This window comes from Lytechinus pictus, chromosome 2 (assembly GCF_037042905.1).
Source record: "Lytechinus pictus isolate F3 Inbred chromosome 2, Lp3.0, whole genome shotgun sequence".
NCBI lineage: Eukaryota > Metazoa > Echinodermata > Echinoidea > Temnopleuroida > Toxopneustidae > Lytechinus > Lytechinus pictus.
The window spans coordinates 55,099,128-55,127,110 of NC_087246.1; the positions used below are offsets into that span (position 1 = coordinate 55,099,128).

At 36.9% G+C, this 27,983-nt stretch overlaps 1 protein-coding gene across 4 annotated transcripts; it reads right to left on the reverse strand.

Annotated features, from left to right (window-relative positions):
• Nucleotides 1-4,560: 4,560 nt before the first annotated feature.
• LOC129277478 (uncharacterized) lies at nucleotides 4,561-27,148 on the reverse strand. 4 transcript variants are annotated; one of them, XR_010292662.1, is made up of 7 exons: nucleotides 25,653-27,148; nucleotides 24,564-25,126; nucleotides 18,113-18,338; nucleotides 17,378-17,521; nucleotides 16,051-16,190; nucleotides 9,556-10,870; nucleotides 8,427-9,489 (listed from the first exon to the last, which is right to left on the reverse strand). XR_010292662.1 is itself a non-coding variant. In XM_054913651.2 (6 exons), the coding sequence occupies exons 1-6, from the start codon at nucleotides 25,768-25,770 to the stop codon at nucleotides 10,853-10,855; spliced, it is 1,209 nt and encodes a 402-aa protein (XP_054769626.2). In that variant the 5' UTR covers nucleotides 25,771-27,148; the 3' UTR covers nucleotides 4,561-10,852. The 4 variants fall into 4 exon arrangements, 2 of the variants coding, with proteins under 2 accessions (XP_054769626.2, XP_063951265.1); XM_054913651.2 differs by having other exon boundaries at nucleotides 4,561-10,870; XR_010292661.1 differs by lacking the exon at nucleotides 16,051-16,190 and having other exon boundaries at nucleotides 8,266-9,489.
• Nucleotides 27,149-27,983: the final 835 nt, after the last annotated feature.

Sequence of the window (27,983 nt, forward strand, 5' to 3'; positions counted from 1 at the left end):
TACAATACCTGGGGCCCGTTTACAAGAAATTATGATTGATCCGATCAACCTCAACTATATGGAAATCCATCCATGTCATAATTTTTTGTACAGGAAATTTGCACAATGTCCCTTGTAAACAAAGTGAAGTACACTGAATTTCAAGAAAATGTTGAATGTATGAATATACATCATATCTAGAAAATATTTTAAACAAACATACATAATAAATGTTGATGTTGCTGGCCGTCCATAGTTGTGATTGATCGAATCAATCGCAACTCTTTGTAAAACGAAGCCCTGGGCTTCTGTCATGTTTCCTAAAGCTAAATATAATTACATTACAATAACTGTATTGAATGGTGGCATTTGATTTGTTGACAGCAATTTTATCTGGATATTTGCATTTTTGAGTGCTAACAAGCTTCAAGAAAGCTTATAGAAATTGATATAATGATTGATTGAATTAGATCAATTTACAATCAATTGTAAAATTAACTTTACAATCACTTACTGAGCTTTGTGGTGTGGAGCCCAGGACCCGCTTTCATAAAACTTGTAACAATGGTTAGGTTACAGTCTACTGTTAGAAGCAACTGAAATGGTGATATTTGATTGGTCAGAGGCACATTTTTCATAGAATTATTCAAGGATTTGTTACTAATAAAAGACCACATCCATGGAGAAACTCGACTATCCACATTCGCCACATTATCTATTTTACTTTTACCAGCATACAAGATGGAAAATCATTTATTGGCATTCTGACCGCTGCTTTGTGATAAAGAAACAAGAAGATTATTGCTCAGGTGGTGAATACATGATTGTCTGAAACGTCTGATCCCCACCAAGAGCATAAACATAAAATCCATAGGAATAGCTAATGTCAATGCTATATGATTATGAATGCATGTACTGTACCTTTAATTTGAACGTACATATTGCCATGAAAAAAACCAAAAACAGGACAGGTGCTTGAAAATATGTGATTGAGATTTCACTTTTGTGGCAGCTTCAACCAAAAGAATCATGTCAACATTTTGTTCTTATCCAAAGAAATTATAACTTTCATGTAATTCTGCGATTGATTGGATTCTATTTCCAAAATTAGGTTTGTCAACAGTTAAATTTTGACCCAAATATATATAGGGTACAGATTCCCATTATAAATAATAAAGTGATTTTGCGGCACTGTTGACAATTATTCCTCTTCTAAAGTTCTGTAGCATACTTCTTTCAGCTTTTCTTTTTTTTCCCTTCAGAATTCAATAGATTTTTATGAACTTTGCTCTCTATCTTTTCATCATGGATGTCAGTTTCCTAAATGGATTAAATTATCAAAGCTATCAGGATGTCATAGCAATATATCAGCCTATAAAAGTACTTAAGGGTGTCTTGAGGTGACCACCTTTCACCCAAGCATAACAGTATCCAAAGATGGAAAGTCTTAAAAACTGTTGTGTTTATGCAATATATTTGCCGTAATGAAAATGGACATTTTAAAAGTCAAGTAAGCCCCAGAAAATTGTTGATTTGAATAAATATAGAAAAATGAAACAAGCATGACGCCGAAAATTTGATCAAAATCGGATGTAAAATAAGAAAGTTATGACATTTTAAAGTTTCACTTATGTTTCACAAAATAGTTATATGGACAATATTTCAGATTTGACAATAAGGACCAGCTTGACTGAAGCACAAAATGATAAAACAATGGTAATTCCACATTTTCAGTGAGGAAGAAAACTTTGTTTCACAGAAGAATTAGGAGAAAATTAGAATATTTCACATTTCATGTAATAAAATATATAAGAATACCGACCAGGATGTGCATATGACCGTTTGTGAAATTAAGCGAAACTTTTAAATATCATAACTTTCTTATTTCACATCCGATTTCAATGAAATTTTCATATTTTATGCCCCCGCAGACGAAGTCCAGAGGGGGCATGAAGCGTTGCCCCGTCCGTCCTTCCGCCCCACCCCACTTGGTTTGTGCGCAATAACTCAAAAAAACATTAACGGATTTTAAGAATTTTTGGTGTGTAGGTAGATGACACCAAAATACAGGCTAAGTTCGAAGTCCGCAGGTCAAAGGTCACAGCTTATTAAATATGTGAGTTGGTTTCCGCGAAATTAACTCGAAAACTATTTAATGGATTTCATAAAATTTTGGTGTGTAGGTAGATGACACCAAAATAAAGGCAAAGTTTGAATTCGGTGTCCGCAGGTCAAAGCTCATTATATATGCATGTTGGTTCAAATGTCTAAACTTGTTCAATATATATAGGTATATTGGTTTCTGCACGATATTGAATTCAATCATATTGAATGAATTTCTGATCGCGTTAAGCGGGGGCATCTGTGTCCTTTGGACACGTCAAACTTCTAGTTCTCTTTTTATTCAAATGAACTTTATGTTGGGGTGGACTTGTCCTTTAAAATGAAAACACAAATCACTGTTGTGTTTCATTCAGAATGCTATTATGCAGAAATGAGATTGCTGAAAATAGATTAAACACAGCACAGATCTCAATAATGATGGCATAAATACATGTTGAGAAATATCTCCGTCTCGAGACTATGTCTAGAGAAAGTGATTGTATGTATCATGTCTGGTCTCAGACAGTTACATGTATGTCTTTACCTCAAAGGGAAATGTCTTGTGTCTCGAAGGCCAAGACATTCCCGAGACAATAAAAAGGACAGGTTATCTCCCTACTTTGCTTCAATCAATCAGTTTTGGGGGTCTAATCTTGCGACATGTCTCGAGACGGTGATTGTGTCGCATCTCGTCTCAGTCTTGGCCGATTCTGCACATTTGCGTCCGTCTTTAATTGATCATTGTCTCATTCACTCTCTCATCTGAGAGTGTCTCGATCAAGCCCAACACTGCTGAAAATGCGGAAGAATTAGTGTTGATGAAGAGTGCTTGAAAACTCTCCCGCAGTGATCATCTTTGTGATTCTGTTTTATTATTAAGTGGCTTGTGATTGTGATTCTATCTTGAGAATATTGCAAGAACACACATCTAGACACCAGGCATTTGGTACTGTGAAAACCCAGTATGAATATCTTGTTTTGACATGATAACATTCGTGGAATTGGGACATCAAAGTAATAACCTACTGCATGGCATAGAGGTCATCAGAAACCCATCCAGGAAATCCTCTATGACCTGTGTAAGAGTAATTCAGGGTAAATAAAATCCCGATTGTTCAGGTTGATATCCCTTAAAGGGTCGTATTTAGCCAATGAAAATATTCTCCTTCCTTTAATAGAGCCCATGTTCATGCTCATCGCATCCACTATGTTGTTAGATGTGTGTTTGGACTAAAGTTTGTCACTCTATGGACACTAAAGTTCCATTCCATAAACTGGCATCTTAGTGTGATCCAAATTCCAAGAAAAATGTACTCTACTTGTTATTAAGTAGTTTGGCCTATCTGAAATTTAAGTATGTTAATTTTCTTTTCCTCATGCTAAAGGATGAATTTGTGAAATTATAATATAAACAGTCAAAAATGATGTAATTGCTATTTCCTTTAAGCATGCAGTAGACTTCTCTGTTAGGTAGTGAAATAAAGGCTGATAAAATTCACATTCAAATATTATGAAAATGATGCTGATAACATTGACCAATTTTTTATTTTAATGCTGGGAATTTGGCCTTAAAAATAGATTGGTAGGCTGTGATTGTGTGAATCCTGTCTTGCAAGAACAAAAATGTCTATGCCACATGGAGTTGTTCCAATAACAACCCATAAGAACTGCTCACAGAAAATAACATGTTCCTTGTGCATGTCTTACATACGTGATAGCAAATATATGTAATCTGTGGTTGAGTATCAGTGACTTAAAAAGTTGTATTTATAAGCATTTGTAAATAAAGATACTTGAAATAAGAAGAAGTGTGGATAAATGATTTCACCGTGTTATAAAATGAGATTATTTGAGAGATCAATTGGAATATTGGTTAAAAGGCAGAGGACATTTCTCAAGTAATGCTTATCTGCTCATTATTCAACCTTACTTATGGCTGCAGTGTGTAGCTGTCCAGGAGGTAGCCGCTTCATCTACATTGTCTGTAACCACTAGAAAAACTGTTATCCAAGCAGTAGATATGATATCGAGCACCCCAGTCAGGTGATTATTCTAGACTTGTCCTCTCACACGACCATTAATAGGTACTCCCTTTACCCATTGCTATTCAGCTAGGGAATTCAGGGAAAATTAATTTAACATTGAATTTCATTATTTCTTTGGTGTGTTTTGGAAAATAACCCTTGTAACTATAACCAAACCAAAATCATCTTTTTCAACCAACCCCCCCCCCCCCCCTCCACACACACCCACCAACCCACATGTTGACGACCAACATACCATTCTGCAGTGTTGCATATCATATTATAAATGTCACTACCAACTTGCTCTGGGCAAATGTATACATAGTGCAGTCCAAAATGATCATCTTGTCATCTCTTATGCAGCCACTTAAAAAAAAAAATAAGCAGCAAAGCAAAAGGCCTGAGAGGCCCAACACGCAACTGCAATGGAATACAATAGATGTACACAATGATATCGAAGAAAATATTATTTATTTTTTTCTATAAAGATTCTGAACAACAAAATATAAGGTGAATCTGTTTAAAGTTAAACTTTCTACGACATGTTGACCATAATTTCAGGAAATTTCAAATACAATATTCAATGCTCATCATATTGACCTTGGTATTTGGAAATAAGTTCATTTTTACATTGATCTTTGTAAATCAAACAATGGGCAGAGAAACAATGCTTGGACATGACTTAAAAGTGAAATTCAAAACCATGTCAATATTTTGAAAACAAACTTTTTAACAAAAAACAAGTTCATATAAACTGTAACCTACTCTTAATTCAAAACTAAAATTACATGTTAATCATCCTGGTAACCCTATATTATAAAAAAAAATTAACATGCCACCCCCCCAAAAAAATTGTTTGCTTTAAAGCAGATACAAACCAATAGCGCCACCTTGAGTCCTCAACAACTCTTACCTGGCCAGTTTCCTGACCCATAATGCTAGTGTAGTCAAGTAATATAGACCCATTTGAATGATAACATGCTTATCAACTACCCAATACATTATACCACAATAATTATGTTTAATACCAAGTAGCAAAACAATTTACTTTTCCTCTAAAACATTTTAGTTTCTCTATACAAATACAATTATAGGTCAATTTATTCTCTGTATTATGTAGATATTTACTCCCTCTTTAACATTTAGATTTGATTTTAAATTTAAATTGCATGTTGCATTTGTCATGTTCTTATAAATCTTTTGCAATACTTCATGTCCACTTAAACCTGGCAAGGTCTAAAACATGAGTAACACACAAATATCTAGGTAATATCTGTGACCTTGAGAAATTGAAGTACGCTTATGCTTGCAAATAGAATAGGTAAACAATATTTCAGTCTGAGGCAAATATGCTATAATGACAAATGGATGGAGTACAATAAAAAAAATTACACATACATACAAGTGGAAAGTACTTACACGTAGCAAACGTATACCTGACGGATAATTCGCTGATAGGTCTACACCCGCTGTATGTATACACATACTTTCTGTTTCATCTCGTCCAAAATGGACTACTCATACTTCATACAGCCAGTTTCCCATTTGGTCTGATTGACTATATTTAGCACATTCATCATTTTGTCACATTTCTACTTAGGTATACAATATCCACTTTAGTCTACACTGTACATGGTTATATGAACTGTTCATGAATCAAATTTTCATTTGACAAAGTGCCAAGTAACTAGAAAGCTGAAGTAGAAAGAACGTTCCATGACGTTTGCTCCGCTGCAAATTCTATACATTAATGGAATGACCATCTTATACCCTGGATTTAACAATAAACCCTACATGTATCCTAAACCTAACATAAAACCCTATACATGTACATGTAGCAACCCTAACCCTAACAAAATAAAGACCAGGGGCCATATTCTGAAAATTGTCTTCAGAGAAATATTCTTGTATCTTTAGAGTTACAATAAAATCTGTATTCCGAAAATTCTTGTATCTTTTCTTGTAACTTTCGCTGAGCGCGTATGATGTCAGAGCTAGAATTATGCGTAAAGTTAAAAACGGCGCTTAAATATCCCTTTCAGTTGCGCAAGATAACATATCAAGATAAAAGGTATTCTGAAAATTATCTTATCTTTGCGTTCTGTTAAATTCCTTGCAAAATACAAGAAAATTTACAAGAGGTAGGGGGCTATTGTAACTTATTGTTGCATGCGATACTGGTCCGTCTGCAATTGTCGCCGGGGCAAATGTTGTGTCACCGGAAATAAAGACAATCTGGGCAATATATTGGGAACAATATAAAATGGGTAATAGAAAAGGTGTGGTGTGGACTGAATTGATAGTAGACTAAATGGTTTCGTCCAAGTTTGGACTGCTTGAGAATTATAGCAACTGCTTGTATGTCAATTGAATATAAACCATCCTGACATATCACAAGCATTATAATATCAATTTCATTACAGGAAAATAACACCGTAAATTCAACCAACTATTGTGTGACTACTTCAATATCAAAGGGCAGGGCAAAATGGAAAAAACTCACAAGTGAAAAAAAAAGTTATGGAATGTTGAAAAGCTTCTTTGGTCTGATGTCAAGTCTATAGATACACAAATTAGCATATTGAGAATGTCCATCCCAAATCCTTATAGGAAAATAAACTCAAGGAAATAATCAATCTGAGATGAAAGAGGGGGATAAAAAAGAGCCTGAGAAATGGAAACAATAGTTTTATTAAAATTGATCATAAATTAAGAGAGTTATGGAATGGGGTTCTTTTTTTGGTAAACATGCTTCAAAATGGCTAATTTTGTGGACATTTTCCACTGGTTTTGTACACAATATTTCAGATTTTCACATTCTTCTTCATGCAGGCGAGACAAAATCACCATGGCTGAAAAAATAAAATACACGAAAAAAAATATCTAAATTTGCCTCCATTCATAAAGTACAATTGGATAGGAACATCTGCTCACCAATTTACAAAACAGAATGTGTGCAGACAGACAGATCAAAGATTCACAATAACATGAATTTTAACACCCAGATTCAAGGGTGGTGTTACACAAGGATGTGTTAAGAAGGATAGGAAACTCATGCACAATACATTAAAAAATGTAAAGCATCCCAATCATTGACAAAGCATTCCACGGGGGTTTGATATTCCATGTGACATGCCGATGTTAACACTCCAGAGGCAACTGGCTTCTACAGAAGCAAAATATCAGTATTTATTATTTTTTACTCCATATTTAAAGCAATGTTTTGGATCACTTTCTTTGCAAATTTTAAATTAGTAAATGGACAACAAAAGGGAAGCCCTTGTGATATTTAATGCCTACAAAATAAAAGAATTTCAGAATTTTCCAACTATTTGCACTATTTTAGAGTTTACTCATTATGAAAGATGTATAATTATGAACATATTTTGTTTAATCATTTATGTACGGTATGTTCTTGCATTCTATGAATCTGAGATAATAAACTTTAAAAATTACTTGAATTATGGTTATTTCTGTTCGCTGATACACATTGTGCCCTCAAAAATGTACTAATAAATCATTACGAACTGGACAAGCCAAGTTAGAATCTGACTTTGTCCTGTTGCTTCGAGAAACTGTCACCAAATGAAAATCTGTATAGTTAAAACCCCTGAAAGGCACTGCTGAAACATCAGTATAAAACCATTATCTTGATGTCAGCTCTTCACATGGGGCTATAAAAGCAGGCTGGTACTAAGCAGGTACATTCCTATCCTTCCTATCACATCGCTGGTGGTACATAGAACTGTTTGTAAGCTACACATGACTGTGCAAGACTGAAACTTATTTTCAAGTGCTGAATCTACTTAATAGGAATCTATCATTTAACACAAGAAAAGGTAAACAGTCACATGTAAAGTAATGAGTAGCATACATACAAATAGCTCTATGAAACAACCTCCAGGGGATCGTTTCATAAAGGACTTGCAACTGTTGTAACTTTGCCATAGTGGCAACTGCCATGGTAACAGGGCTTAGCGGCCAATCAGAATCAAGGTTTCCATGGTAGTTGCCATAATGGCAAAGTTACAACAGTTGCAAGTCCTTTATGAAACAGGCCCCTGATCATTATATTTTGTCAGTTAAAAAAAAAGAAGAAGAAAATCCATAATTTATTGTTCGAAATATAAATCTGAAACAGAAATACTCTGAAAATGTATTTTGCCCAATTGTTCATGGGCCCAGCAGCCATTGTGCAGCGCCAGATAGATGTAGCTCTACCCCTTGAATCGTTGAACGCCAAATAGGGTAGCAGCAACTCCCAACTTTTAGCGTCTTTTGGTCTGACATGGTCGGGGTTTGAACCCCGACCTCCCTGTTGTGAGGTGGATGCTCTACCAACTGAGCCATCACACTGGTTTACGAAACACTAACATTTTCATCCATATTGCAATTAAAATATGTGTTGCACTTGCCTTTTAAAATGATATGTGTGTATAAATCTTCAACCCTAGGACAAGAATACCATGAGCATTACCAATCACTTTACGCATGAACAGTTACACAATGCACATGGCAAGACATCTTCACTACCATTCCATGAATTTCTATTCATAATAGTACACTGTACATGTACATTACAATATCAAATTTACATGGAGTAAACTAAGGAAATATTTACAGGGAAAGACAGAAAATTCATATCAATTTAAAGTCATAGACCATTTCAACAAGAATGGAATCATTTGACTTGGTTTGCCTACAGGCCTAATCAAATCTATTTCAGAATATATAGTGAATAAATCAACCATTCACATAAAAGTTGTTCATATTACAGTACATCAAACGTTTACCAGAGACTAGAGAATACTGGTACAGCGCTAAAAATTTAGTGAACCCCTTTGAAAAAAACACTCCTTCATGCTGGATGTTGAATGTAGACAACATCACTACAATGTTTGGCGAGCCCAGAGAAACAAACTTTATTGAATGTAATATTAGTATCACCTGACTTCACAATTAAATACATCTAAGACATGGCAGAACTTGAACTCTTTTCAATATGTCCATTTTCTGGTGGGGTTCACTTAAACTATAGAGCACTACTGTTCATACATTTCCTTTGCCAGTAATAATTTAATTGATTTTCATATTCAGGCACTTTCTGCCAGGTAAAATATGTACAGTAATACCCAATTACATGGAAATGCATTAATAAATAAAATTATCTATTGCAAACTCACAGCTTACAAATGGAAGCTTTCTGCCAGGCGAGATATTTAATACCCAATTACATGGAAATCAAAAAAAAAATTTTAGAAAAGATCTATTGCAAACTCACAGCTTTCAACAAAAAAGAAAACACAATATATTCAGTATTTGGATTATTCCATTCTCCTGCAATACAGAAGCCCAGTCTGTTTAATACTAATAATAAGTCAGCCTGAATGCAATATCCCTGTGTCCTTACAGTAAGTCAGCATTATATGTGTGCAATGTATTTATACACCCATTGTTCTGTTTATTTTTAAAGGGTTAAATTCCCCCACGTTTCATAACTTTTTATAGGGTTAGTTTTTACAGGGTTGAATTCATGTTTTGATAAAATTAAGTCAGCCTGAATGCAATATCCCTGTGTCCTTACAGTAAGTCAGCATTATATGCGTGCAATGTATTTATACACCCATTGTCCTGTTTATGTTTAAAGGGTTAAATTCACCAGTTTTCATAACTTTTTATAGGGTTAGTTTTTACAGGGTTGAATTTATGTTTTGATAAAAGTAAGTCAGCCTAAATGCAATATCCCTGTGTCCTTACAGTAAGTCAGCATTATATGTGTGCAATGTATTTATACACCCATTGTCCTGTTTATGTTTAAAGGGTTAAATTCACCAGTTTTCATAACTTTTTATAGGGTTAGTTTTTACAGGGTTGAATTTATGTTTTGATAAAAGTAAGTCAGCCTAAATGCAATATCCCTGTGTCCTTACAGTAAGTCAGCATTATATGATGTGTGCAATGTATTTATACACCTGTTGTCCCGTTTATATTTTAAAGGTTTAAATTCACTCGTTTTTATAGCATGCATGCTAAGAACCATAATATAGGGATGTTCAAAATTGATTTTTTTTTTCAGAAGGTTCAAATATGAAAATACAGCAATATTATTGTTCTTACAAAATAATAAAATTCGCTCTCTAAAAAGTATATGCTTTGCTCTTTACTCCTTAGAAGCTGAATTTGATTTTCTATTGTGACCTTAACATAAAATTATCAGTAATAATGAAATCATTACGGCATCATGACATTATATTATAATGGAATCATGAGTTCATGTATTCTCCATATGAACTGCATGGACCTTTTTTGAGAACTGAAGCGTAATGCAGGTTTATAAGCTCAAGTGGCGAGACTTGTCCAATCATATCTCAACACTTAGCTTTGAGCTTTGCTGTCATCATATCTGAACAAACGTCTGGCAGGACTAAATATCATCTTTTTGGCTCTTATTCTGCACCCTGACTCACCTACATGTTCATCTACTTGCATGTCTTAAAACATCTTGGTGGTGAGGTAAGTATTGATGACCTATAGATAATCTATCTTAATGTTGGTGGCAGAGTGACCATCCTGACTGCACTTCTGGTAGATATCTTTGTCCACTTTCCTCCTTGACCCCTTAAAGACTAGGCACGTCTTAATGAGGTAGTCGTGAAGCTGTTTCCGGAGCGGGATGACCATGAACATGATGGCTGATAGGACAAAGACACTTGCAGTACAGACCAGGGAGAGCGTGTAGGAACCAGTCAGATCATAGATGCCACCTGAGTTGATGATAAAAACACCGTCAAAATCATTTAAATTCACCTTTATGGTGGAAGAAAGGAAGATGAAAATTAGTAATGGTGTGAACATGCAATGAATTCTGACAGAATCTAATCAAATAACAACTAAATTATTTTAAAGAATAAATCCCATGTGCCAGATGACTATGAGATTGCAATAAAGATATCTACATAGAGGAAAGACCATGAATGTGATCGCTGATAGGACAAAGACACTTGCAGTACAAACCAATGTGGGTGTGCAGGAACCAGTGAGATCATATATTCCAGCTTAGACACCTATGTTAATAGTGAAAGGCATACAAAAAATCCAATTGACCATGAACAAGTAGTTCTATGAACATGATTAGCTGACAGGACAAAGACACCTGTCAGACCAAGGAACATGTGCAGGAACCAGTCAGTTATGCCACTAAGACATCTATGTTAATAGTGAGAGGCATACAAAAAATCAAAATGACTATGAACTAGTAATGCTATAAAAATGATAGCTGATAGGACAAAGACACCTGTAGTACAGACCTAGGAGCATGTACAGGAACCAGTCAGATATGCCACTAAGACATCTATGTTAATAGTGAAAGGCATACAAAAAATCAAAATTGACCATGAACAAGTAGTGCTATGAACATGATTAGCTGATAGGACAAAGACACCTGTAGTACAGACCAAGGAGTGTGTGCAGGAACCAGTCAGATATGCCACTAAGACATCTATGTTAAAAGCGAAAGGCATACAGAAAATCAAATGACCATGAACAAGTAGTGCCATGAACATGATAGCTGATAGGACAAAGCCAACTGGAGTACAGAGAGATTGGAGAGTGTATAGAAAATCATAGATGCCACTTGGGTCAATAGTAAAAGGCATACATCATACACTATTAAACAATGTTGTGCAAGTTTACCCCGGGGGAAGGGGGGGGGGGCACTCAAATTATATTTTGATGGGGTGTGCTAAAATCTAAAATGGGGTCTAAGGACAAAATACTTGGGTCTTGGGAACTAAATAAGTACCGGGCAAAGTGAAAAACGGACAGGATTACGGTACTGCACTGTAGGCCTACTGTAAGTACGGTGCGCGCAAGTGCTGTGCATGTGGGCGCTAGCAGTGTGGAGCGTTGTGGCCCAGTGGATAAGTCTTCTGACTTTGAAACAGAGGGTCGTGGGTTCGAATCCCAGCCATGGCATAATTCAGCAAGAAATTCATCCACATTGTGCTGCACTTGACCCAGGTGAGGTGAATGGGTACCCGGCAGGATTAATTCCTTGAATGCATGAGCGCTGAAAGGCAGCTCGAGCTAAAGCCGGGGTAATAATAATAATAATAACACGCCTCGGAATAGAATATTTCTAGATATATGGCGCTATATAAATGCCTATTATTATTATTATGAAGTTAAGCGATTTGTGAGCCATGCATGCAGCTAGCTTTGCATCGCTCACCCTGGATCAAGTTTTCGCTACCACGCGTCACGGTTAGCGGGCGCCGACAACCCTGAAAATTTTCAGGGCAAATCCGCCAACCGTGAACTTCCCCGACAACCGTGGCCGACAACTGTAAAACAGGCCTAGATCTACACAAAAACTGAATAATATATTTTTTTTAAATCTGCTTTTCAGATCCTAAAATAAACTTGTCGATTATTTCGCCCACGATTTCTTCCCGCCATTTCTTTGACTCGCTACTATGCTTTATACGATACGACCTCAACTGGAGGCCAATTTAGCTCTCTTCCTCTTATGTAGGAAGCGCGAAGATGTTTACCTCGCATTTGCGTATCGCATTCCTCTAATTATTTACGTCTTTAAAATGGCAGTAAATACGCTCAAAAATAAAGTGAGGAGAGAGGGGTACCGTGGGTTACTGGGTTGGGCAATGTAATTTAGATGTCACGAATTTCAGTTGATATTGTCACTTATTTTGTCAAAAGTAAAGTGTGTCAAAAATAATACAAAAATTCGATCGAAATTTAGTTTCATCTCGTCCCAGGCCCCAGCCTTATATAGCTACATCTACATGAATTCATTGAATGCATTTCTGATGACACTGCCGTAGAGCGAATTGAGAAAACTATTAAAAGATCAGGTTAATAATGACAAAGCCACAGGAATGGATTGATATAATGTCCAACTCATTTACTTACAGCAAAATTAATGATTTATTCACATTTATATTCCAATTTTACTCCATAATTTCCAAAGTCTTGATCTCTACATCGATCTTTTGAAAGTGTTGATTAATTTCGCGACGGTGTGTCTACCAAGTTCTGTGTCACTGCACTTGCGCTCGCCACGGTCACGTACAGAATACAAATCGCACATGGCATCGAAATCCTTGATCCCTGGGGATCCGAGTCTTCCAAAATTAGATGGGATCCAAAACTGATTTAATTGGAATGTTTTTTTTTAATTTTCAGATATTCATTGAATCTGTTATAATTTTCATAAGTAATAATCTTTATTAATATTATTCACACTTTTTATCATATTACGACTTGTTTTTTAATGTGAGTTATACGTACAGTGTATTTTCATTTGTATTGTTCTTTATTACTCTTTGCCTTCCAATTAAATATTGAAAGCACCTGTCACGGTCCTGAGAAATGTTTTTAGTCATCACAGTGAATGCTTCATGAATTTGTTGTACAATTGCTTAACAACTCCCGGTAACAACTACGATTTAAAATAAAATATTATTTGAAATTAATTTGTGTAAAGGAGAAAGAGAATAATGAGAGGTGGTCGTGGGCAATGTAAATGAAAATGATGGGATGTTTGTGACTTTGTGGGGGAGGGGATTGGCGAAAAGAATTAAGTCAATGTTCGGAGCGAATGAAATTAATATTCATTTATGGATGTGTCTACTGTGATTGCCGGCTGCAAACCTTTATGGCGATTGCAAAATCAACCCTTGGTCGGGAGGGGTACGTGATTCAATAGATTTCGATAGAAGTACACATTCAACAAAGTGGAATTGACAATTCATGTCAGGGGCCGCGGGGGCTGGGTGGGCTTCAGCTCCCCCACTTTTTTTCCAAAACCGTGTACAAAAACATAAAATGGACCACCTGATTGTGTTTTTTGCATGGTCAACCCCCCCCCCCCCACATTTAAAACCTTTCCGCGGCCCATGCATTTCAAGTATGAATTATTGAAGTTGATATGTGTGAACGTTTTAGAGGATACATATTTCGTTTATTCACGCCCACATGAGTTGCTAGTATAATTTGAATATCGTTGGATGAATTTTTCAATTTCACTTCTGTCTTTATATGTTTTACATCGGAATTGTGTTTTATATAGAGTTATCTTTACAACGTCGTTAGCCTAATTACTGCGATGGATGATATTTATGAAATGAGTTGGAATGTGAACGAGACGCCCCAAAGCCGATGGCACGTTATCTAATTAGTATTCACTTTCTGGTTGAGCCAATCATTGTGCTTGAAAACGGGTTTCCCCAAATTCCCGCCCTTGGAATGACTGTGTGCCATGTGCGTGACCTGTTAACCTATTGTTTGAATGCGAATCAGCTGGTTTCGTGACCTCAAATATTCTTCATGTTGTTTACACTGGATGGGGGCTATAAAATTAAGAAGATCTTTCTGACTCTTTTTTTTTTCATTTTTAATAATCTGTTCGTGAATTTCTGTAAATTAAAAACTGATGCAATTTATCAAATCATGTACCTCGATCTTCCCACTCATGGTACAAGGAAATATTTTTAAAATTTAAAATCGCCAAAATATACATGTAAAGAAAGATTATTCAGCCGTCATCATCAGTAGTAGTATAGACATGTCTATAAATATGCATTCGCTTCGAATATTGCCTTCTTTACCAATCCCACACACACGTACGATCTCAACATCCCCTTGTCATTGTCCACGCCACGACCCCTCCCCTTTCGCTCTCTCCCTTCGACCATCCTAGCTACAACCCCCCCCCCTCTTCCTCTCTTTCACACACGCTGTATTTGTAGGCCAACATAGTGCATTATTTAAAAATAGAAATCTGCTTTCCTGTCAATTAAGCTTTACTTTCAAAATATTTTAAATCGCAATTAATTATAATAAGAACAAAATCGTAATATTAGTGTATTATGAATGACTAAAAATATTTCTCCCGCTCGTGATGGACACATTCATTATTTTATAGGTGAGTATAAAACAATACAAATGAACATAGCAATAATTGACAGTGACAAACGAATCTTGATTGGATATTATTAGTATAAACATCATCAACAGAAGTCTTTAAAAGAGAGTTATAGTTTCAGTGAGTATCTGAAAACAAAACAAACAAACATGCAAATTATATAAGTTGGGGACCCCGTCTCATGAATACCGATGCCCATTATTTGGAAGCCTCGGAAGTTTTCTTCCGAGGCGTCCAAATAAAGTAGGAACAATCTTTGGATTTACTAAGGGCGTGATGGCGCGGCGCAAGCTCAAAGGGCTACGCTTGCGGTCTGTAGATGTAGTCGGTAATTGACACGCATTCACAAAATTAATCGAACTTTCTATAAAGGACGTAGCGATCTAGACATTGGAAAGTATGGAGTACGTTTATCGATGTCATCGATGTGAATAAATCTATAAACTGTAAGTATAAAATGAGATTGAATTCAAATCATTTCCTTTGACCTAGCTTTTTCATCAGTACTTGCCTTTCTGCTTCAATCCGATTCGCGCAACTGTTACGGCTGTGTGGCCGGAGAAGCATTAAATAGACATAAAATTTGGTGCATTTAGCAGCAATCTAAGCTCGTCGATATTGATATTTTCGATAGCTACCGCGCTTTGCGCAGGAGAGGGGACACCCCCCTCCCATGCTTCGCACGCACCGAGGCCGCTGCGCGGCTTGCGTCGCTTCGCGCCGCCAAGCGTCAGAATGAACCTGGCGAGAACGTTGCCCTGGATAATTTGTTTACTTTTGGCAGGCCTGGGGAACGCATATATTATGTAACAGGGGTCTTGTGTCTAAAGAACTAAATCTGAAAAGGGGGTCATCAAGTGAGTGTCCCCCCCCCCCCCCGAGGTTGACCATATTATGATGACAGAAGATATGATGAATCCTAATTCATAGCAATGGTAACAAAATCAATTCCAACGGAATCATGAAAAGACGGCTTAATGTTTCTTTTTATGATAATACCATGCGGCAAATGTTTATGAGGGAGCGATGAAGACGTTTGCGTAGAGGAATGACCATGAACATGATGGCTGATAGGGCAAAGACACTTGCAGTACAGGCGAGGGAGAGCGTGTAGGAACCAGTCAGATCATAGATGCCACCTGAGTCAATGGTCAGAGGCATAAAGAATTAGAATCATTCATCTTCACCCTACTATGATGTTGGAAAAGATGATCAATTCCAATAAAGAAAACAAACATGAAATATAATGAAGTCTTTGTAAAATCATCTTTCGTCCACTCTTGTTCAATATGAAGACTTGAAAAAAAAATCAGGAAGTACAACAAATTTGCTGCAATGTTTTGGCAATCATCAATTGGCTACAGGTGAACAAGCAAGGCCCTGTAAATGCCTGAGATTGTGCAAATTCTGTGCGCCCTCAATTAGATCCAGCGCTTAGACCGACATGTAGTGACTCTGACAGCAATCCAGAGTCTGCAGTTTACACTCACATCTGCTCTTGAGAGCAAACACTCATTGGACATCAAGGAGGTGATTATTTCTGACAAGGAATCCAGGTGGAACAAACTTGGTATTGAAGAGGTCATCTGTGAAAAGTGGCATGCCCCTCACTCAACAAGAAGGAGTTTCACTTCAATGCATGGGATCAGGCTTTTCAAAGGATTCCACGCCATCTCCTTTGCCCTAGACAAAGACAAGTTTAATATAAAGAATACGTACAATCTCATGGCCTTCCTTTTAATGGGTTCATCATTCACCTGAAGAAGCCAAGAGATAATTGGTGAAAAGTCGCCAACAAAGTTGTATTATGTTTACAATAAATTCCATGGGCCATATTATCATAAAACAAAATATAAACAAATAGATTCTTCTTACGCAACACAATTGATCGAGATGCCTATGTGTGCTTACACTAAACACAAACAATTTAAGTATCTGACAGGTCGTTATTCAAAATTTAAGCTTTGAACTTAAATGCAACTTTTACATGTGAAATTGCGATTATAATTTGTTAAACCTTATTTCGCACAACTGTGTGAGAGTTCGCTAAATAGAACAAAAGGAATACTTGCATGAATGAAAGAGGTACATGTAATAAATTATTGAGTTGTTGAATAAACCGGATTGATGTCAACCTTGCATACAACAAATTTGTAGCGACAATGACGAGTAAAATTTTCAGATTGGCAGGTAAAATCTAAAGACAACAGACTTTGCATGGACAAGAAAAAAACACAGAAATCAAAACGGTAACAATAAATACTCTTGGCAATACCTGATAAATTTTCATTCTTATAATTATACGAAAAAATGAATTATTATTAACCTGGAATGACTGATCCCACAAGATAGCCTGATCCATAGCTGAACATTGCCAGAGTAGACGCCTCCGACGTTCGGGAAGTCCCAAAGATCTCTATACCAGCTCCAAACGGTACAGTATTGAAGATGGCTCGCATTAGCCCAATACCTTAAAAAAAATTTAATATCAAAATATCAGACGTTATTCGACGTGTTTGAAGCATTCGGAGAGAGAACTTTAAACTATCAATTAACTGAGTTTCATCGGTCTCCATGATAAATGATTTACACCATCGTGTTCCTCTTATTTTCTCCTTTAATTTGATATATAATTCTCAAATTTTAGGATTTGCAATATATTTCTACTTTAAATATAAAAATATCAGACAAATATCCTTATTATACGTGTCACAATCAACATTTTCATTGATCCCAAACTCTTACTTTTAGAAAACATGGCAATATAAAGGAGCTTCACTAAAGGGATGATGCAACTCACTTAACATGCCCCCCCCCCCTTTGGTTTATCATGTTTAAGATTATAAATCATACTATTTCTATGTAGCTTCCTATATTTTGCAGTGTCCTGAGGGGGTGTCACTGTTGACATGGTAATTTATCATGTTTGCTTGTTATATTGCATGGGTTAACATTAGCTAGTTAACATTTATTTAATGATGTGTTACAGATATTCATCTTTAAAATTGTGAATGGACAGAAAGATTGACCTAATTCAAAAAAAAAAATTATCAGCACTCACCAATAGCTATTGAGATCATACTGTAGAAGTCCCTGCAGAAAATCATACCGCAAGATATGACCGCCGAGAGGATATTACAGACGATAATTATGTAGACCTTAGCAATGGGGACATGATCACCAAAGATGCAGAGGAGTGCCTTGCCTACCATTTCACCACCAGCCAAGATAGTGAGTAGGATGGAGCCATGGTTTGCTGTGATCCCGACACTGTCTGTGTAACTCACCTGAAAGTTAATAAAATTTGATAGAAAACCATTCAACACTATAGTGGCAGACACAGCATCATTCCCCCCCCCCCCCATCCATACCAAATCATACAGTGTTGAATAATAGCTACAAAACTAGAGATGCTTGGCGGGTCGCGCGGCCGAGCACATGTATCCCCCGAACCCACCGCGTCATTCGTCATTGCGATATATAGAGCTCACACAGAAATTTGACAAATAAATACAATTATCATGGCGACAATGACCCTGCCCACATTTTGCCTGTGGGTACCAAATCTGATGACAATAATATGACGCAGCAGCATGACTCTGCAAAACCTACAGTATCGTTCAGTATCACCTGTTGGGGAATACAATTATAGAGTAATCGGGATATATTTTGTAAACCTAACCCTAAGACCCCCCACCAAAAATGACAGGCATCATCGCTTCACCTTATATTGCTTCTGTGTGCCAACTGTTATGACAAACTGGAAAAAAGCAGAAGTTACAAATTTTACCAAATTTTCCACAAAAATATGGTTACCATGGCAACGATGTCTCCGCCCACACAAAAATTAATAGGTGGCTTTGCTTTACCATAATGGACCTTCATGCCACATTTGAAGATGATCGGAGAAGAAATACTGTGAGCAACAGCAGGCCAAAGCACCAAATTCGTTGTGATGACGACATTCCCAAAGAAATCGCCAGGTTATAGCGTGTGTTTTCACAGTACTGTGATTGCGTAACTATCCATTACATACAGTAATCCCGTGGGGGGGGGGGGCACTTACATTGACGAGTGGATACCATGCGCGACCCCACAAAACATGTAAAAAGGATGTCTTTTTTAAGATAGGGCATGTTACGTACATAACGTAATAAGGGTGTCAAAAACACTAAAATATTGAAAAACGGGTATATCTATTTCGCTAGGAAAGCTATACGTGTTTAGGGTCAAATTTGCGAGGTTATAAAAAATTAAGACTAAAATGTTTTATAAAGGATTTACTTTTTGCCCCGACCGTCAATACTACGTGTTTACAGTACGATTTGCGCGAGGTGTGGGAGGTGGGGCCGTACTAAACACAATGATGTACTGTAGGTAAAGGTAAAACTGACGACCGACGTCCGTGACATAACAATTGAAATATCGCTGTACTTGTTTAGGGGTTCAATTCAGGGAAAACTTGCTAAGAGTATCGTTTTGTTTCCAATATATTAAGGGGTGCATTTTCAGAATATGGAAAATACATCGCTGTACTTGTTTAGGGGCTCAGTTCTGGGAATACTGGGGATACCAAGAGTATCGTTTTGTTTCCAATACTTTTAAGGAAAGGGTTTCAAACGCCAATACTTGTTAAGGGGTGCATTTTCAAAATATGGAAAATACTTGTTTAGGGTGCATTTCGAGACCCCATGGTCGCGCATGGTATCCACTCGTCAATGGAAGTGGCCCCCGTGGGATAGTGGGGTAAATAAAGCCACCTTTTTCATAATTCCAACCATATCTTTTTCATGCATAGCAGTAGAAACATGATTAGATGTCTAATAATGGGTTTACCGTAGACCTACATGTACATGTAAATGATCAAATAGAAATATGAGAACTACATGTAATCAGTCTCTTTTGCATATTGATGAGCATTAATCATTGTTGTCAGGGGGCTTTATTTGCCCCATCGAAATGGGGCAAATGAGGCCCCTTGATTAAAAGCCATTTTGTGGTGCTATATAAAAATACTTCAGTTGGTTTGATCATGGACCTATAAGAAATGGACGATTAACGCGAGCATTCTTTTGATGCAATCATAGTCGCCGTCTCCTGATTATGTGCATATTAATGAGAACATACAGGTGCTTTAACAATAGCGACTACCAAGGCGTATCTGATCTTTACAAAGGAATGTTTTCTTCTTTTTGTCGTTTGTTGGCTGATGTCTTGTAACAGATTATACCTTTCAATTAAGATGTTACAGATTTGAAACAGCAAATTGAGAAGCAGACGATCGTTGTGATATATCAAATTTATTATTATCGATTTGCACGTTCTGCACACTCATAATGACTTTTCTAACAACGAGCGGGGGAGGACCCCTACAAGAAACCCACCATGTTTCTCTGGAATATTATGAGGAAATCTTTAAAATGTGATTATAAATTACAATCAATCAATTTCATTTCAGCCTCTATCTTGAAATATTCATATATTTTTCAAAATAAAAACCATGGAACTAAGATAACCATTTGTAAACCAGAACCCGGGGGGGGGGGGGGGGGGGCACTCGACCAAAAAAGTGGTAGGGGTGTGCCGCGGGCGAGACAAAAAACGGGGGCCTTGGAGCGGGCTAATTGGAAAAGGAGGGTCCTCGGAATTGGCTTCGGAACTACAAATGTTTGTGAAAACAGGGGTCCTTGGAACGGATCGCCAGCTTGATGCAGCTAGCGCGGCCTCCGCCGGGTGCGCTCGCGCAGAGGCGATGGTCGGACAGCGCTCTGCGGCCGCTTTTCACCAAAATTGCAGCTCCTTCTAGCAGATCAATGCGACCAGAACGGCGTAACGAAAAATATGCGACGCTTTGGAGCAGATTTCTTTCTTCTTTTTTCTCGATGAAGAAGAAAATGCTATGCTTTGGAGCGGCTTTCTTTGTTCTTTTTCTCAATAAGACAAAAATGCTATGCCTTGGAACGGAAATTTGAGTGTAAAAATGAGGGGTCTCCTCCGCGGCACATACCCACTAAGCATTATATACTGAGTGCCCCCCCCCCCCCGGACCAGAACTGCACATTAATTTTCCGAGAATTGAGGTAATTTATTACCTTCTGCGCATACAATTTGTCTAATGTTAAATGTCTAATCACCGAAAGCTTCTGTAACTCATGGTTTAATTGACGGCGACCATGATGGTATCACAGGAAATAAATATGAAGAGAATGTTATTCACATGACAATGACAGTCAGATGTTAGTGAATTCATTAACTAACCGATGAATGTCCAGCTTTTATAGGTCCATGGTTTGATACAGTCACTGAAAATTTACTAGTAACAATCACAAGATAAATAATTCATTATTTTCCCAAAGGCCCCCATTTAAGGATTTACTCATTAATCCTATCTAATATTAAAAAAAAAAACAGATTTTTGAATTGTTTTTTCCAACTGTCACAGTAATATTACTATGTTTCTACATACTATTGGAAATGGACACTTTTAGTGTACCGGTACATAAACAAGTGTGGAGATGTCTACACTGTATTCTATTGTTTTAAGAGATGTAACCATACAGTGTTGATTATGAATTTAATCTGGGGGGGGGGGGGGCTCATTTGCCCCATCGGGCAGGTTAAGTTCATAGGCTTCCCGTCAGAAAGAGAGAAAGTGTTGAATATTACTACAGTACTGGCATGTAAAATAATGCCTTACATACATGTAAGTAAAAGTTAATATGCATTACTGGGTGGGTACAGTACTTGCCTCTCTAAAGTGGCAATGCCACTTTCAAAATTTAGATTTTGAAGTGCTGCTTGCAGCTAGGTTTAACATTGTTTATGCTAAGGAACTGATTCGAATACAATGGAAATAGCATTTCCTTTTGACACTGTTATACTTGAGCAGTGAGCAAAGAATGGGATCTTATTTACCCCAGGCCTCAATAACCCCACTCTCCCCTACATGCACTTTTAAGTACATTGAATTGAAACTCCAACAGATAAAACTGCTACATGCCCATTGTACAAGAACTGACAGCTTTTCTTGAATACACAATAGGTAATAGACATTGACAAGCCTTATCAAAACAAAAAGTTAAAGATAAGGGTTTCCTATTTCTTACTTAAATATTGACATAACTGTTCTCGTAGCTGTTTTGAAGCATTACACAGGGAAAACACAACACTGTATGAAGGTCATAAGTAGCTGGAAATAAAGAACCTGGGCTAATTCATTGATGTCTGATTTGGATAATAATAAAAATATTGACTGGCTTTTCTTTGGAGAAACATCAAATATGTCACCCTTAAAGAACCATATTGTCCTTGTCTAAAGACTCAGGCCAATATGACTTTATTGCGGGCAAAATATTTGGTGTTCCCCTCAAGGCCAGTCAATATTATATAAATATCGACTGGCTGTGGGGGAAATATATTATAATACATTTCCCAAAGTAAAGAGTAGTCTCATATTGCCCAAGTCTTGACGAGGGCAATATGGGTCAATTGAAGGAAATATAGATGTGTGTACATGTATGTCACTCTTCAGGTATCTCCCAAAAACTGAAGCCAGTCAATATTATTCTTATTACCTACAGCAGTATAATCATGTAATTCAAGTCGTTACTTGGAACAAATAATAGCTTGTTTGCTTGTCACTACTTCTGATTTCTGATTGCTGATTTCTGGTTGATCATAAACTTGATGAAGTAATCCTTGCTATTGAGTATTTGTGACATAAATTGTTACCACACAGTCGCGCACCATGCATGGCGTGCACATACACTTTAACGTGTACAAATCTTGAGCTTGGCTTTGATCAGCTGGGAATGCATAAATCATCATGTGTTGCATAATATACAGAGCGCATAGCATCGCTACACACAGTGATTCCAACTGGATTTCACAAATATTGCCTGCTGCAGAAATTAGCTATTTTAAAATCGTCTCCTGCTGCGCAAACACACTGGCAGGAAAATTTAACCCTTTGTTTTTGTACAGTTTTCCAATGGGCAAAACCTGGAAGAGGGCAACATAGCAAACTTATACCGCTTTGGTCTCGGATTGAAAGTAGCGTGAAAAATATAACTTTTCATTTAGCTGCGAAAGTGCCTAAAATAATTCTTTTTAATTTCTGAGCTAACGTTAACATACACTTCAAGTTGCTATTTAAAATATTTGAAGAACATAACATCTACAGTACAACATCACATTGAGAAGCCCAGTCAGAAGCATCAGTCTTAAGTATAAAAGATTTATTTTTTTGCAATGTACACATCAGGTAAACTGCAGCTGATTGTGTACATGTCAATGTGAACACCCTCATATCTCGCAACATCCTCTATTAAACCAAAAAGAACAGTTTTGCATGCAGGAAAAACACTTTTCTCCAAAAAACTTAAATATAATGGATGTCTATATTGAGTTCAATCTAGCTGTAATTATATTCTGGACATCAAATTTCTCTAATATAAAAAAATAATGATATGACAAAGAAAACTGAAAATTATTGTGCTGAATTCACCAGATACTGCAAGACCACCATTTGCAAAACGTGATTTGCCATGCATGCGCATTACGGGCTTTCACGTAATTTCTCACGAGAAAAATAAATAGGAAAATAAAGTGCTATGGGGGGAGGCACAGTCATTGAAAGGTGTACACCACGCTTGTCCATGGATTTTCAAAAAGTACACTACACAAGTATTCTTGCTTCCATCCCATATTACCCTTGACAAGTATTTTGTCACATTTTCCTCACCTAAATAATGTCTCACATACCGGTATTCTTTTTTTCATGATAGGGTGAAATACCCTTTCCATGTTACATGCGCTTACTCAAGGCTGATAAAAAGTACCGGTATACCCTTTTTTACCTGATTTTGATAATTTTGGTACCCTTTTCATTGCATACGCACACATACATGTACATCGCCTGATCATAAAATAACCCTTTTTACTAAGTGCTGTTTTGGACGAGTATGGTGTCCAACTTGTAATGATAGAGGTCCGTCTGCCTGCGATGTTTACAGACTAATTACAGTACAAGTTCTTGGATGTTCACACTTCACAAGTGAAACACTGGGGTCGTAAATAATACATGTATCAAGACCTTACATGTACATGTATGTGAACACATTCTCTCTCTCTCTCTTTCTTTTTCTCCCTCTTGCTCTCTATCTCTCTCTTTCTCTTCCCCACTCATTTTGTAGTTCTTTACAAACACACAGAGATCAAGAACTAGAGCAGGAATGTAAGAACAGGAGCCCGCTCATCAATAGATTATATGAGCTCTACGATTGTGTATATTGTATGAGAAAATTAAGCAACTTTGCTTACTACATCAAATCTCTTGAAACTACAGAAATCTTTCAGCTTAGGCCAAATAAGAGTTTTTCATACTCTGGTCTGGGAAATTGCTTTAAAAATGTGATTATTCTCCTAACTTGTATTTAAATACTGAAATGTATGCAGAGAAACATTTTTACTGTATGTGCATAAAACGAAGTATAAGATTGAGAAGAACTTACCAGATTAACATTGAAGAAGGTCCATGCAAGGGAAAGTGTAGCCAGAGCAATGGAAAAGAAATATGTCACAGGATTTCTAGACATCTTCATTTCAACAGCAGTCCTTTCAATCTCAGGACCCTCCTCCCCTTTCCACTCTCTATCTTCATCCTCTTCTTTGCTCTTCACGCAAAATTTACAGTCGGCAGGTTTTGAACAGTGGTTCTTCGGGATCGAGTCTCCTCGATCCTTGGGAGTTACGATCTGAATCTGATTACTGGCATCTTCCCCTGGTGTTGTTGGAGTATCGTCATTCCCTGATGATGCCTGAACCTGGTTGCCATTACTGCTGTTTTCATTGCCATGATCCTCGCAACCTTGATCCTCCTTGCAAACACGATAGACTGCAAGACGTTGACCTGTCTCAGGATTCCCCAAAGCATTGCTCTTCTTCCTGGGTGGAAGCAGGATGATGCAACTGATCACACCGGGGACAAACACGATCCCACTGAATATACGAAGAGCAAGACGCCATCCTTTGGACGCAACAAAGAAGGCCATCAACGGATTCAGAGCAAGAAGTCCTATAGAAAATAAATATCAGTTTACAGATTAAGAATGGCGCAACCTTATGTTTCAAACATTCTTAAAAAGTAAGATATTCCATTTGATTTTATTTAACACCCTATCAGCAAGATGCTGTCTATCGTAGCTATAGGTTTCATTGTATACCCCATAAATATTCAAATGAAGATTAACATAAAATGCTGAACTATCTAATTTAGTACGTAACTATTCATCAAAAATAATTGTCATTAGAACTCTTCGCCACCTTGTCCTTGCTTACATAAGAATTTCAAAACAAAAATACAAACACATTTTCCATTATATGCTTTAGGTGACACCTTCTCTTGTTTGTATAGTTATGAGACAGTCTAATAGAACACAAAAACTATGCACCATCAACAGGTTCATGTAAACCCAACAGGCCTTTAATTGTTTATAAATGATATGGATATGATCATTGTTCACTTAAATTTTCAAGATTTCAAATGCAATTCTAATAATTGCATCACATGGGTCAACTACAACAACAATAGGTAGTCATACCAACTTGGCATCCTGTCAGAGCAAAGGAGATGGTTCTTGTAGAGTTCTGTTTCGGGAAGTAGGTGTAGATGAGGCAGAGCGTAGAGTGCTGGGCAAAGTTGATTCCCATGCCATACATGATACTGAAGGTAGCAAACAGTGAGTAGACGTTGGTGACATAGGATGAGATGAGGAGACTAGAGGAACAGAAGATGATGCCAAGGAGGGCGATGATGCGGGTCTGACAGCATCTCAAGAGGATGGCTGTCAAGGGACTCGTCAGGGTAGAGATGGCCCAAGCTAGAGATCCAATCCAACCTTCATAAAGATAGTGATACAAATGTTATTTTCTCTTCTTTTGTATATTATAAAAATGGCTCTGGCATCTTTAACAAGTGGAATGCCTCTGGCAGTCTCGCCTGCATTACGCAATTTAATATAGCAGCAGTGCTAACTTTGAAAACTACTATAAAATAATCATTCACAAAAACACCATTCATATATTGACATAATACCACGTTCATTGACCATAGATGACATTTGAACGGTGACTTAAGACTTGTCAAATACACCCATGTCCACATTTCATTCACTCTATCCATAAACTTTCAAAGTTATGATGGCAATTCAACAATTACCCCAACATGGCCTAAGTTTATTGACCTTAACTGACCTTGGTTTTGTGACCTGAAATTCACAGGGGATGTTTAGTGATACTTGATTACTCTTATATCCCAAGTTTTATGAACTAGATCCATAAACCTTCAGAGTTAGGATGGTAATTTAACAAAGAACCCCAACACGGCCAAAGTTCATTGACCTTAAATGACCATTGACCATGGTCATGTGACCTGAAACTCGCACAGGATATTCAGTGGTACTTGATTAACCTAATGTCCAAGTTTCATGACCTAGATCCATAAATTTTCAAAGTTATGAAGGTAATTAAATAAATACCCCCAATTCATTGACCCTAAATGACCTTTGACCTTGGCCATGTGACCTGAAACTCAGGAAGGATGTTCACTAATACTTGATTAACCTTATGTCCAAGTTTCATGAACTAGATCCATAAATTTTCAAAGTTATGAAGGTAATTAAATAAATACCCCCAATTCATTGACCCTAAATGACCTTTGACCTTGGCCATGTGACCTGAAACTCAGGAAGGATGTTCACTAATACTTGATTAACCTTATGTCCAAGTTTCATGGACTAGATCCATATATTTTCAAAGTTATGATAGTAATTCAACAAATACCCCCAACTTGACCAAAGTTCATTGACCCTAAATGACCTTTGACCTTGGTCATGTGACCTGAAACTCGAGCAGGATGTTTACTAATACTTGATTAACCTTATGCCCAAGTTTCATGAACTAGGTCCATATATTTTCTAAGTTATGATGTCATTTCAAAAACTTAACCTTCGGTTAAGATTTTGAAAATAATTTTCCCAACATGGTCTAAGTTCATTGACCCTAAATGACCTTTGACCTTAGTCATGTGACCTGAAACTCAAGCAGGATGTTCAGTAATACTTGATTAACCTTATGTCCAAGTTTCATGAACTAGGTCCATATACTTTCTAAGTTATGATGTCATTTCAAAAACTTAACCTTAGGTTAAGATTTGATGTTGACGCCGCCGCCGTCGCCGTCGGAAAAGCGGCGCCTATAGTCTCGCTCTGCTATGCAGGCGAGACAAAAATGGCTCTCCAAAATTGAGAAATGGCTTCTATGCATAATGGTGAGTGTAGGCCTACTTTTGTATGTTTTTTGTTTGGGGGGCAATAAAAGCAAATAGAAGACAGCAAAACAAACAAGTCTTTTTATGTTTTTCTTTATTTTGGGCTAGTAAATTTTAGGTTTGGACCACTATAAAATGGAAAAACTGGGTATCTACTGGTCCGACATGAACAAGTTGGACCAGTAGTAACAAAGGGTTAGTGTGGAGCCCTGCCTAAGAATAAAAAAAAGAAAATTCAAATATGCATGTCTCTTTTATATTTCATACTGTACATGTATTTTTTAAAATGAAATACTCATTTTTTTCCTCATAGACAAAGTTTATTTCCCCCCCCCCCCCACAAACACGCAGAATTGTCATTGTTGTTACCTATTGTGATATAAATGCAATACAGAGCTTCTTTTTGTCAAAACTGCAATGAATTCCTATAATAAAATACAAAATAAATAGTGATTGTGTGTCTGAGATAACCAACTCTCTTGTTTACATACCACATATCACTGTGTTGAGCATACATATATATATTTTTTGTGTGAAAAATAAACAAAAAATTTTCAGTGTCAATACTTTCTTCATTTACACTGGATTTTAATGAAATGGAAGG

Excerpts from the sequence above, each read along its gene's own strand:
- LOC129277478 (XM_064095195.1), bottom strand. The coding sequence starts at position 25,770 with ATGTATGGCATGGGAATCAACTTTGCCCAGCACTCTACGCTCTGCCTC. Across the intron at positions 17,522-18,112 it reads TATGATCTCAATAGCTATTG|GTATTGGGCTAATGCGAGCC; the intron begins GTGAGTGCTGAT and ends ATTTTTTTTAAG. Across the intron at positions 10,871-17,377 it reads TGTGGGATCAGTCATTCCAG|GTGGCATCTATGATCTGACT; the intron begins GTTAATAATAAT and ends TCATCAACTCAG.